Source organism: Corvus hawaiiensis, chromosome 9 (genome assembly GCF_020740725.1).
Source record: "Corvus hawaiiensis isolate bCorHaw1 chromosome 9, bCorHaw1.pri.cur, whole genome shotgun sequence".
In the NCBI taxonomy this organism is placed as follows: domain Eukaryota; kingdom Metazoa; phylum Chordata; class Aves; order Passeriformes; family Corvidae; genus Corvus; species Corvus hawaiiensis.
The window spans coordinates 8,995,304-9,008,040 of NC_063221.1; the positions used below are offsets into that span (position 1 = coordinate 8,995,304).

Sequence of the window (12,737 nt, forward strand, 5' to 3'; positions counted from 1 at the left end):
GGCTCCTGGGCCACTGACTCTGTCCCTGGGGGCTGAGCAGAGAAATCCAATGCTGCCTTTGCAAAATGTTTGCTGCTGCTGAATCAGCAGGCAGATTTTCCCAACTGAGGTAAAACCACTGCCAAAAAAATTTCTGATGGGCTTTAGCAGGGATGTGCTGCAGTGGTTGGGCATGTGCCAGCACCCCGTGCCACGGGAAGCATTGGTTGTGGCCTTGGCCGTCTCCTGGGCATGTGGGTAATGTGTATGCTTATATCGTCCCTTCCATTCTGTCCTTGCAGGATATTCTATGTATCTCATGACTCCCAGGACCTAAAGATCTTCAGCTACATTGCCAGGGATGGGTCTAGCAATGTCTTCAGGTGCAACGTCTTCAAGTCCAAGAAGAAGGTAAAGATGTCGGGATGCAGATCTCATCCTGGTGTGCTCTCGGTGGAGCAGCTGGGGCAGGACTCCATGGCAATGCACTGGAGCTGGCAGCCGGGGCACCCTGGTGATCTGAGACCCTGTGGCAGCACAGAGACCCCTGAGAGCTGTGCCAGGCTGGGGGGTCACCGTGCAGAGGCAGCCCAGCTGAGGTTACATTCCCCCTCTCCTCTCCTGTCCTTGCCTGCCGCAGAGCCAAGCCATGCGCATCGTGCGGACGGTGGGGCAGGCGTTCGAGGTGTGCCACAAGCTGAGCCTGCAGCACACCCAGCAGAACGCGGACGGGCAGGAAGACGGAGACAGCGAGAGGAACGGAGATGACCTGGACGTCCCAGGTATTCCGCAAAGGCGGAGCTGTGGGGTGGCGTGGGGCTTCCGGAGCCTGGCAGATGGGGTTTGCTGAGGCACTGTCTTCTCGTACTGCTCCTTGCTGGCTGGCACCTCTGGGCAATGGATTTGCACAGCAATCTGGCTTGCTGTGCTTCAGGCTCAAGCTGCAGTCTTGCCCAGCAAGGAACCTTCTCTAGGTGTTAGCCATGATCCTCTCAGACATCCCCCTTGCTGGGAGCCCATTAGCAGTGCCTGGGACTCTGCTCTGTGCTTGGCTGCACACACTGCAAACATTCCCTCGCTACTTCGGCACAAGAGGCCCCAAGCCCAGATCTTGCTCTTGTCCTGAGGCACGCCTGGGTCTGGGGCCAGCTCTCTGCAGTTCCCTGAATGGACATAGCCACGTTCGTGGTCTCCCATCAAGCTGTCAGGGCTGCAGGCAGGCTGCAGACCCCGCTTCTTCACAGCCCTGTGGGTAGAGGGTGCAGGGATGCCTGGCTGGGGGGCTGCTGGTCCAGCCCCATCACCCTGAGCTCTGCAGGGTCCCGGGGAGCAGCCCCGCTCCTTGGTGCCGGTGCCTGTGCTGGAGGGGAGGCAGATGTTTTACGAGAGGTTAGTCAAACCCTTCCCTTGCCAGGTGGGACACTGGCAGGTCCTGCTGCCTGTCTGTGTGTGGACTGCCTGCCCTGCCCTGCCCTGCCATGCCATGCTGTGGGCTGGATCCCCCCCATCCCAACAGGAGCAACCTGGGCTGAGCTGCGGTTTCCTGCTTGCCTCTGTGACCAGTGCTGCTGTGATGACCTAATCACTGGGCTGCCCTGGACCGGTCATTGTTTGGTTTTCCTCTGCACAATGTCCCAGCCACGATATGCAGCTCCCTGGGGATCCCAGAGCATCTGGTTTTTGTTTTTCTTTCCCGTAATCTCTTGTTTACCTTTCTTCAGCTTTATCTGTGTTTTCTGTTCTTGATGGCCCGTTTGTCCCGCATCAGGGCTTTTGGCTGCCGTTCCCCAGGTTTGGTGTGCTGGGGCTGGGTGTGTTTTTGGCTGCAAGCCTCCTCCTGAGCAGCAGCAGGATGACACAGCCGTGTTTCTCTGTACCTGCTTTCCCCCGGGCTGGAGGGTGGGTGGCATGGGGGCGGGGGGGACCGACTGTGGCACTGTTCACAGCCGTGGGTGAACAGTAGTGAGCTGCAGGTGCAGGCAGGCCGTGCCCTGCCCTGACCCTGCTCCCACAGCCTGTCGCCTCTCCGGTGTGGAGAGAGCGGCCGCTTCGGCTGAGGAGACCGACATTGATGCCGTGGAGCTGCCACTGCCCGGAGCTGACATCCTGGACTTCAGCCGCGGCGTGACCGACCTCGATGCCGTGGGCAAGGAGGTGGGTGGCCACACCGAGCCCAGGGTCCCTGCCCTCTGCTCTCAGGGGGTGGCACGGCCCCAGCCCCGTGACTCTGGTGTGCATCCCGAGGGCTGGGGGGTCGGGAGGGATTGTGCAGCATTCCCCAGCTCCCAGATCAAAGCCATCTGCCGCTGCAGGGCTGCCCTTTGGCTCGGGGCCCAGGGCACTCCTGGAGAGCGCTGTGCCGAGGCTCAGCTATGTGCAGCCACACGGAAAGCGTTTGGGGCAGAGCTGATAGGGATTTTTTTCCACTAAAAACACAAAAATAAAAGACTTCTTGATACAGTGGAAATTCCAATGGGAAGCGTCAGCCTTTTCAGGAATTTTCTACAAAACTATTTGGGTTGTTGTTGAAACTGAAAAGGTACTTTTTGCAAAGGTTGTCAGCACCGTTAGCAAAGTATGCTTTAGCTTTTGATGCAGCTGCTTCTTTTCTGGGTATTTTGGGGGGCTGCTCTGTGCAAAAGCTCGTGTGTGCCCAGTGGCTCTCTGAGGTGAGTGCCAGGGGATCACACTTTTGACATTGGTGTTTTGCAGAGCTGCCTCCACCCTGAAGATATCCTGACAGCGTCACCCAAGATGCTGCTGCCCTCATCTGCCCAGCTGCCCGACCTGGGAACACCCCTCTCTGCCCACCACCAGATGCAGCTTCTCCAGCAGCTCCTGCAGCAGCAGCAGCAGCAGACACAAGTAGCCGTGGCGCAGGTTCTCCCCTCTATTCTTTCCCAGGGGCAGTGGCAGGGCTGGGGCACACTACTGAGCCCCTTGGTGCTGCTGGAGTATCCTGCCTGGGGGCAGTGATGAAGGCAGGCAGCTCCATGGGGAGGGGGCTCCATGAGGTGCTTAGGTCTGCTTCCCACCAGGTGTCTTGGGCCTTTGGCTGCTGTGTGCTCGCCAGTGGCCTGCCCCAGTGACTGGTGTGCCTGGGCTGTGCAGCTGGCAGCTCACTCTCCATGCAGCTATTTCTCATTTAAGCAGCCCTGGCTGCTTTATCCAACTCATTACCTGAGCTTTACTTGTTCCCTGACCCCTCACAGAACTCTCTGCAATTCATCAACTTTCTTCCTGGCCTGTGTGATGGGCTCCAGCAGCCTTTCTGTGCTGCCCCGGGGCTTTGCTCCGCTCGCATCAGTAAATCAGTATTTGTTGATCAGTTCCGGCTGAGCTGCTGCCTCCAGAGCCCACGTGCCTTTTGGGGTCACAGGTTGCCAAGTTGCTTTCCCCTCTGGAAGAAGGACCTGCATCCTCGGGGAATCTTTTATGTCTGTCCAAGTATAGTGTTGCTCACAATCCAAAAGGCTCCATGGTGCCTGCTCAGAGTGTAAAGTATTGCACCCCTTGCTCTTGGTCTGGCTTCACAGAAAGCTGTAAATTCCAGTCCTTGCCTGGCCTCCTGTCACTCCCAGGCTTGCTGTGCTTCAGCTCAGCTCTGCCCAGGGCCACTTTGCTGGCCACGTTTGGGCAGCACCTGCCTGCCAGCATACCTGGCACTGCCTCCTGGTACCCATCTGTGGGGGCAGGTGGCCCCCAGCTGGGCAGCTTTGGGGTCCCTGCAGCTGCAGCAGCAGCTCACAGTTTGTCAGGTACAGAGAGCTTCCTCTTCTTCCTCGAAGTCAGCTTCTAGTCCAAGGTAAAATAGCCTTTTGTGTTTGGTGGGGATATTTTTGTTTTCGGGTTATTTTTGTTTTGGGTTTTTTTTGTTTAGTTGTAAATCTGTGCTTTCCTGGTTCCAGTCCTTGCTGGAGAGAGGAGCAGTTATAGGAGCCATGGGTGGGTGCCAGGAAGGGGTGCTGAGCCAATGTGGCCCCCAGGTCACTGCTATCCCCTTGTGCAGTGTACATTTCCAAGGTTCTCCTTGCTTGAGTGCGGATCAGAGAGCTGCCCTGGGCAGGAGCTCCTGGCTGTCTGCCCTCAGGGGCATGGTGCTGGGGACATAGATGTTTGCATATAGGAAGGTAGTTGTGCTGAAATCAATGGTGGTCTTGCCTGTAGGCTCCCTGCAGGCATTGCTTCCCAGAGCCAGGCTGAGCAGCCAGCTTGCACCCCCAGAGCCACCACCCCTCAGCAGCACTCTGCCATCTGTGGTACTCCAGCCCCTCCTTGCGACAGGGGCTGCTGGCTGGGCCCTCTTTCTGGGAAACCTGCCCAAAAAGACAGCTTTTCCAAGGCCAGCTCTGCTGCACGGCTGCGCCCTCGTGCACCTGCAGCACCATCCAGTCGGTCGAGCGTGTCTCCTCTGCTGCATCCATCTGGCTTCCTCCTGGGCTGCCCTTCCCACGCACATCCGCAGCTCATGTGCACAACTGTCAGTTCGGTCAGTGCTGCGCGCCTTGGCCTCGAGCTTTTCCATCAGGGAGGCCAGGGGACAATGTGCTGAGCCCTGGTGTGACACGGCCCACATTCTCCCCATCACATCTGCAGTACCCACAGGGAATGGCTGCTTCATCACTTCATGGGGTAGGACACTGGTGAGCCCTGGGAGATGAGTAGGGATGGCCAGAGTCAAAGCCCTCCACCCTTGAGCGGCATCTCCCTGTGCTCACCTGCTGTCTTCTGTCCCAGGTCCACCTGCTGAAGGACCAGCTTGCAGCAGAAGCAGCGGCACGGCTGGAGGCCCAGGCTCGTGTGCACCAGCTCTTGCTCCAGAACAAGGACTTGCTGCAGCACATCTCACTCCTGGTCAAACAGGTGCAAGAGCTGGAGCTGAAGCTGGCGGGGAACACAACCAGTAAGCGCTGCCGCCCCTTCCTCTCCCCTCGCAGCTAGCCAGGGCTGTGGGGGACGTGCATGTGGGTGTTTTTCTTGGGATTTTTCATGCATTTCCAGTCATTTTGTTCAGAGGGATATTTGTGCCCTTCTGGCCTGGCTTGTGTGTGTGCAGCAGGGTGCTTGCATGCAGCATGGGAAGGGGCTTGGGGAGGGCTGTATGGACAGGTAGTCGCCTACCTCCATCAGCTATACGTCTGCTTTCCCCAGTGGCTGCATGCTCCAGGCCAGCTCCATACCTGCCCAAGAGCCCCTACTTGACCTTCCTCTCCAGCAGATGTGGCCATCAGCTCCATGCAGGAGCTGGGCTGGAAGACAGTTAACTTTTTGTCCTGCAGAACTGGCCCTTTGTTGGCCAGCAGCAGCTCCTGGCATTAGTGACACCGAATAAGCCCCTCAAAACAGTGACCCCAGACTGTCCTCCTCCGGCCAGTGTGCAGCCAGCCGTGGTGGCCAGGGGATGCCCAGGCAAGCTGGGCCTCTTAGCCGTGCCCTTCTCTTGCAGCAGGCTCCCAGGACAGTCTGCTGGAGATCACCTTCCGCTCCAACGTCCTTCCTGTCCTCTGCGACCCGACCACCCCGCAGCCCGAGGACACCCACCCGCCGCCGCTGGGCCCCAGCTCGGCTTTCCCCAGCACCATGGGCAGCCCCATAGGTAGGAACGACTGTCTGGTGAAGCTGGAGTGCTACCGCTTTCTGCCGGACTCGGGGCCGCCTGCCCCAGAGCCAGCACTGGGCAGCCTGGAGCTCATCAAGTTCCGCGAGTCGGGCATCGCCTCCGAGTACGAGTCCAACACGGACGAGAGCGAGGAGCGCGACTCCTGGTCCCAGGAGGAACCGCCGCGCCTGCTCCACGTCCAGCCCAGGCAGGACCTGGGCGACAGCCTGGAGGACGAGATCGCGGTGTAGGGGTCAGCAGGAGGTGGTGCACAGCAGCCAGGACCTGCTGGAGCTGGGAAGGACCCTGGCCGCAGCCCCATGGCCCTGGCAGGGACAGGACAGCCCGGAGGGAGGGGGGGCAGAGGAGGGAGCAGGAGGATTCCAGCACCCAGTTGGGAGTGTGTGGAGGTGAGGATGGAGCGGTGCCGAGGGCGTGTGCCAGGCGTGCTGTGCTCCAGCATGCGTGGGCTTGTGTGCTGAGCATCCCTGCTTTGCAGCAGACACTGAGGTGACAGCTCCTTGTGCTCCCCCTGGCCCCTATCTCCCTTCAAACTGTGTGTCAAAGGTCAGGCAGAGGCAAGGCACTTCCTGCTGGATTAGCCCCTTCTGGGGCTGGAGAAGCAGTAAAGCAGAGGAAGGGTTTTACTGGGAGGATGGGAGAGCAGGTCTAGGGCAGTGAGCAGGGACAAAAGGGATAGAGGGGGCAGCGCCGGGGTGGTGAGCAAGGACAGAGCAGCTGGTCTGGCTCTCTGCATGGTGGGCAGGGTGGGGGACAAGTACAGGGCCATGCTAGGTGAGGGTTGGTGACGGTGCACTGTCAGAGTGGGTCTGTGAGTGAGAAGTGAGGCATTAATGGACAGTGGGGATGAGCCTGGAAAGGAGTTTAAGGGGTGAGATGAGGTTGCACAGGCTGGCTGTGTGCAGGGAGTTGCTGGCAGGGTGATGTGGCACTTCCAGGACAGGGTTTATCCCTGCCGAGGCAGGTGGAGGGCGTGTGGGTAGATCCTGCTTCTCTCCCAGGTGGTGGAGCAGAGAGGAAGGCACAGCTCAGTGTGGAGCAGGCAGCACAAAGCTGTAGAGCATCCTCCCCCTCAGCATCTGATCCTTTGGCTCCTTGGCACAGCTGCCAGGTTTCAAAGCCTTTTTGGTGCTCTGAAGTCACATTTTCAAGCACTTCCCATCACCGCAAACTCCCTGCTTTGCTTTATAGACAAACCCTCCCAATTTCCAAGCAGTTGTTTTGCCCCAGACCAAGGCTGGCATCTTCAGGGATGAGCACACTTTCAGCCCTCAATGGGGAGTGAACTGCTGGTGTCTGCAGGGGTGCTTCATCACACCTCTGGTTTGCACCCTCTGGAAAAGTGAATCCAAGATCTCGGGATCCCCCACCAGCCCTCGAGAAGCTCATGGCTTAGAGCCTTCTGTGGGGGCCTCCAAGGGATCCAGAGCTTGTTTCTTTTCTGCAAACACTTTTATCACCTGCCTGGTGCTGAGCCTCTAGGAGGCCATGATTGAAGGGGTATGAACCAGAGTCCTGATGTCTGCCCTGCTTCATGTGAAAGCACTCGATGAGGTGGGGAATTGGCACAGTTGTCTTCTTCCCTGTCCTCCCTCCTATCCTGCTTCTGCTTTGCTTTGTTGCTTCCTTGCTGCTCTCACCTTTGTCAGCTCTGTCTCTGCTCAATCTGCCTGCAGCTAAACCCCTGGCTGACGCCAGCTCTTGCTCTCCTCCAGGACTTGGCCTGGCTGCTGAGGAAGGTCCATCACTTCTCTCTGCCCTGGTCCCTTTGGGACTGAGGGCTGCTGAGGAGTGATGTGTGGATGAGACCCTGGGGTCAGTACGAGCTGTGCTATGCACCCTCCCCCACAAGACAGGACTGGATGGGCTTGAGGAGCTAGTGGGAAGGAAAGAAGGGCATGTTTCAGTGTCCCCAGCAGTGCCCTGATGTCCAGGGGAGCTCCTGCACCAGCCACAGGGCAGGCAGAGGGGGAGAGGGTGCTCCTGTCCTCTGGCCACCACTACCTCCATATGCCCTGTCCCACAGAGCTGTAGGCACAGCTGTGTGCCAGCCCCTCTGCTGGGGACCCGACATCCCACTGCCAGCTTGCAGCAGGTGAAGGTGAAAGCAAGGGGTGGGAGGCTGCTCCAGCTAGGGAGAAGAAGTGGGCATGACAGCACGCACCAGCATGGCACTTACAGGGTAGGGATAGTTGGGCTTGGACAGGGATTTCCATGTGGGCAGACAGATTGTTCAGGAGAGGGGACAGCAGGAGCTCAGCTGTACACACAGGGCAGATGCAGGGAGAGCCTGGGAGGAGCAACAGCCGGCCAGAGGTCTCTTCCAGGCTGGGCTGCCTCAGGAAGCAGGTGGGGGGAGCCATCTCCTGAGCCACCGCTCTGGTCCATCCCTGCTGCACACACAGAGCTCAGGCCATGTCCTGTGAGCACTGGGCTGTCAGGACCAGCTGTGGCCTCGGGCTCCTGCCCCCCACTCTGCCCACAGGGGACAGTGGCAGGTGCCCCACAGGCCGAGGGGGTGCTGCCAGCATCATGCTGCACCATGGGTGTACACATGTAAATGACCCCTCCTAAGTCAGCGCTGCCTCCAAGACTCCTCTCTAGCCTCTCACTTTTGTTATGGACCTTGACAGGGGTTTTATAGCTATATTTTTTGTCCTTTCTTTTCCTACAACTGTCGTATTACTAACTGTTGACTCAATCTATCTGGGAAGCCAATCTGTCGATGTAAGTGCACTTAACCCTTGGGTGTTGTCATTAGTCAACTGGCTTTTGCTAAATAAATCTTTCTATTTCTCAAGGCTTTCTGTTGTCTCTTTCTTCTCACTGACTCTCTCTGTACTTCCTTCCCTCTCCACACTGGGTGCCAGCAGTGGCATCCTCTGGCCTTGCAGAGACCCCCTCCAACCTAAGTCTCCTCTCCTGTGAGACCCCTGCTTGTGGTGCCAGCCACAGGCTGCCCATGAGAGCAAGGTGCCCAGAATATTGCTGTGAGTAGAGGGGTTTCAGTCTTCCCCTTCAGCCACTGCACAGCACAGGTTTGTCTCAGGGTCGACCCAACAGCTTGAGGGTGCCTGGGGGCTCCTGGCACCTGCAGAGCTCCCCACGGAGATGCAGAGATGCTAATCAGCACTTCCAGGGGCCCGGGAAATTTTTGGCTGCCGGAGAAGGAAAAGTAGGGAAGAGCCTCTCTTAAAGGATGACAGAAGCGTTGGGTAGGCAAAAGGAGAGCACAGGCAGGGCTGACTGCTGCTGAAGCAGTTCATTCTGCCGCTGGCAGGAGTGATGGAGCAGTGCCCTCCCGTGGCAGCTGCCTGGCTGCTGGGACTGCATGGACACCATGGGGGCTGCAGCCTCCCGTGCCTTGAGCTCCTGCTCCCCCAGGGCTTTGGACCTGCGGTAGAACCCTTTGCAGCTGTAGCCCTCCTGGCAGCTGTGCTGGATCTGGGTCTTGACCAACCGTGGTGTGGGGAAGATGTGGCAGCACAACTGGTGGCCATGCTGGAGCACAGGCTGGCACTGGGTAACAGTGAGTTTGTCCTGGACAATGATGCTGGCTCTGCTGCTGGCCAGCCTGTCCCTCTCAGGGGTTGGGAGGAGCCAGAAGAGAGCTCTTCAAGAGGTTGTCAGGCTGCTGACACTCCCGAGAGGTGATGTCCAGGCTGGAGGAGAGGCTGCCCGGGCACTGCTGGGTGGCTCTCTTGGTGCAGATGAAGTAGCTGTAGGATGAACCCTAGGGCTGGTAGATGCTGCAGGTCGCTGTTGAGCAGGACTGTGGGACCACAGAACACAGAGGAAAGGGGGTCCCTGTAAGAGTCCAGCCCACCATGAGGTTGGAAGCAGTGCTGGGAACCCTTTCTCTCTGTCCCATGGGATGTGGAAGTGGTTGTCTCTGTCTCAGTATGTGCCCCTGGGATGCAGAGGTAGAGTTGGGCAGAGGATGCTGATGGGCAGCGAGGCCCCAGAACAGCACCAGGCTCATCCAGGAACTGGCTGGAGCCATCATACAGACCCACACTGGCATGGAGGCAGCCACAGGGGGTTTGAGCTGGCACTCCTGGGGGCAGCCCCCACAGCTTGGAGGGCTCTTGCTGGGAAGACACCCCATCTCAGTGTAGCTCAGAGATGGGGTGTGACTGCAGAGCCCTTTCCCCAGCAAGCACCCGCTGCCACCCACTACACAGACACAGCCTGGGCTGGGCTGAGGGAGCCATGGTGGGGTGGGCAGTGCAGAGCCCAGACTATGGGTGCCCCCAGAGAAGGGCCTGTGGCTTTACCAGGGTGTGGCTGACAAGGGACCCCCATGTGAGTCCCATCTCTTCAGGCAGCGTGACAGGTCTGAGCAGGGGCTTGGCAGCACAGCTCACCTGGCAATGTGGAAGGGACAGGCCTCTTCCCTTGCCATTCCCCTGGTAAATGCTCGCTTGCACACACTCTCTCTCTCTCTCTCTCTCGCTCTCGCTCTCCCTTTCCACAACCTGCTTCCCAAGTCGCTTGGTGTCAGGTAAGAAAAGCTCTTGGTGTGTTGGCAGTGCCAACGTGGAGCCCTGGGCTCACTGCTACCCTGTCTTGCCCTGTGCTGGTCCCCCATGCATGCACTGCAGCCCTGGCATGGCCTGGCTGCCCACAGCCTCTGTGGGGCTGTAGGAACATCCTCCCAGTTCCCAAGATTGTGTTCCCACTCTGCTGGTGGGCTGGCCGTGCTGGGGTCCCCCCTCCAGCCTGGCTTACATCCTGTCTGTTCCCTTTCCCCCTCCAGTGGACCAGAGCATGTTTGAGAACGCCAGCGCCAGCACGGCACCCACGCCACAGGCACAGCACATCCCTGCCACGGTGGGCACCCTGCCCCAGCCCAGCCGGCCCACTGGCAGCCAGCACCTCCGCAGCCTGGGCAAGGCCATGGGTGCAAAGGTGAACGACCTCCTGCGCCGCAAGGAGCCGGCCGGCCTGCTCGGCGTGGGAGCCATGGAAGTGAATGCCAGCGCAGGTGCTGTGCTGGGCACAGGACAGCTGGCTGCTGAGGAGGGGTGAGTGTCCCCGCAGTGTGCACCCCGGGGCCCTCGGGACAGGCTGCAGGGACCCAGCACAGGGCTGTATGCAACTGTCCCTCTGTGCTTGCAGGGCTCTGGGGCTGGATGCCTTTCCCCGGCTGGAACCCCCGCCTCCCATCACCAAGAAGCGGACGCCGCGCGCCCTGAAGACTCCCCAGGACATGCTCATCGCTCCGCAGCCAGAGGGGACCAGCACGAGGAGCGGCACAGAGGAGCCTCCCGAACCACCCACAGCCCACCCTGACCTCACAGAGGAGCAGCTGGGAATGGGGGACCCATCTCCTCCAGAATGCCCTGGGGTCCCCAGCATGACAGCCACCCTAGAGCCCAGTGGGGACCAGCCTACCAGTGCCTTACCTGTGCCTGACCTCATCCATAAGGGCAGCTGGGAGAGCCAGTGGCAAGTGGGTGAGAGGGCCACCGAGATGTCACCCACCACAGAAAAGCCCTCCCGGAGACCGGGGCTGGAGCATGAGCCACCAGGGAGCACAGGGCGGCTGGAGCCACATACCTCTGGCTGGGAGGTGGAGGGGACCCATCCTGACCTACTGTCCTTTGAGTAGCAGTGGGCAGCTGTGACAGGGGCACTGTGGGGGCTGGCTCTCCCAAACATGTCTCTCGCTGCCACTTGCCTTTTTTGGGGTGATTATTTTGGAGAGGGGGAAGCCTCGGGGTGGAAGGAGCCATTGCTGCCCAGTGTGGGCTCTGGGGAGCCATGACAACCTGCTTCTCCCCAAATTCCCAGGAGGGGCACAGCCTGTCCTGCCATGGCTTCTGCAGCCCCATCCTGAGCCTATTCACCCTGGTCAGGGCCAAGTTCCTGTCCTGCCATGGTGCCACTGCCACCCTGTCTGCAGCCAGGGGCCTTGATGAGCTGGGGACCAAAGGGGGTGTGTGGGGGTAGAAGTGCCAGCCTGCCCCTAACCCCATTAGCTCTGCTGGAGTGAGTGGCCAGTGAGTGTCCCACAAGCACCACACGCTGTTCCCTGTGTCTGCACTGGATGCCTTGGAATGGAGGATTTCACAGCTTATGCCGTGTGCTTGCCAAGATACCCCTTCCTGGGGCACCATCAGGCTCACCCAGTCCTAATGCCTCGTGCCAGGAAGGTGCCAGGGAGCCGGGACAGCAGATGAGCCCAAGACCTTCTCCAGGTGCTGACCTCGTGGCGTTATTCTGCCCAGTGCCACCTCTTTGCAGTGGAGCCCCAGATGCAGGAGACCTGGGCTCTGTCAGGGCGCAGGGCTGGACACCTGGGACTGCACAGCTGCTGGCCACTGGGCTCTGGCGAGGAGCTGAGCCCTTCCAGCTGCCGTTTGTTTCCTGGTCTCATCCCAGCCACCACAGACAAGACCAAACTGTCTGGACATGCAGCTCTCTCCATGTGGGCCAGTGTCACTGCTCCCCTTTATTTTCTGGGGCAGTGGTCTCTTTGCGAGACTGGGACGCAGGAAGCCACATGGTTCTCTGATACTGCTGTATGAGTGTTTCCCCATGCATTACAGGAGGGGTTAGCCGGCCTGGGGGCACCTGTGCCGATGCAAGGAAGCAGCTGTGAGATGGATCTTTTTGCTTAGAGCTTTTATGTACACCCTCACCACAAAAGTAGTTTTGAGAAGGAAAGCTCCAAAGCCCCGATTTGGGTTGGAGGAACCCAGGAGCTCATGGGTGGGCCTGCTCACAGCTTCTTCTGGGCCACGCAGGTGGCTGGGCTGAAGAAATGTCTTCCACCACCCAAAGCCATGCTGTCCCACTGAAGGAAGGAAGCTGAGGTGTAACACGCACAGTGGCAATGTGATCACGCTGTGCATGGCCAACCCCAACCCCAGACACCGGTGTGTGTGTGTGTGTCTGCTGCCCAGGTCTACACTGCACTGTAGGTGTTGATGGAAACCAGGGCTTGTAGCCCCTCTCTGAAGAACCGGCATCTTCCATCGCTGTGATCCCAAGGGAACCTTCCCCTTAAGGGAGGGTCCTCACTCACGGCCGGTCCAGTCCCTTTATTTATGGTGTCGGGGTGTGTGTGCGGTTTGGGACAAGAGATGCAGATTGCACAATAAATTTTTTTTTCTTTTTTACCCACTGATGT

General features: G+C 59.1%; 2 protein-coding genes across 4 annotated transcripts in view; both read left to right on the plus strand.

Moving 5' to 3' along the window:
* Positions 1–8,399, plus strand: part of LOC125330062 (nitric oxide synthase 1 adaptor protein) — a 38,539-nt gene extending 30,140 nt beyond the window's left edge. For all 3 annotated transcript variants that reach the window (XM_048312841.1, XM_048312840.1, XM_048312839.1), the window contains exons 5-10: positions 282–390; positions 620–761; positions 1,994–2,133; positions 2,692–2,859; positions 4,717–4,882; positions 5,426–8,399. In XM_048312841.1, the coding sequence (XP_048168798.1) occupies positions 282–390; positions 620–761; positions 1,994–2,133; positions 2,692–2,859; positions 4,717–4,882; positions 5,426–5,829 (1,129 nt within the window). In that variant the 3' untranslated portion in view covers positions 5,830–8,399. The remainder of the gene's footprint in view (positions 1–281; positions 391–619; positions 762–1,993; positions 2,134–2,691; positions 2,860–4,716; positions 4,883–5,425) is intronic.
* Positions 8,400–9,426: 1,027 nt separating this feature from the next.
* On the plus strand, positions 9,427–12,730 carry C9H1orf226 (chromosome 9 C1orf226 homolog). Its single transcript, XM_048312930.1, is given in 4 exon segments — positions 9,427–9,431; positions 9,756–10,103; positions 10,321–10,626; positions 10,721–12,730. Coding segments are annotated over 4 exon segments (1,152 nt in total). The 3' UTR covers positions 11,214–12,730.
* The last annotated feature ends 7 nt before the right edge of the window (positions 12,731–12,737 follow it).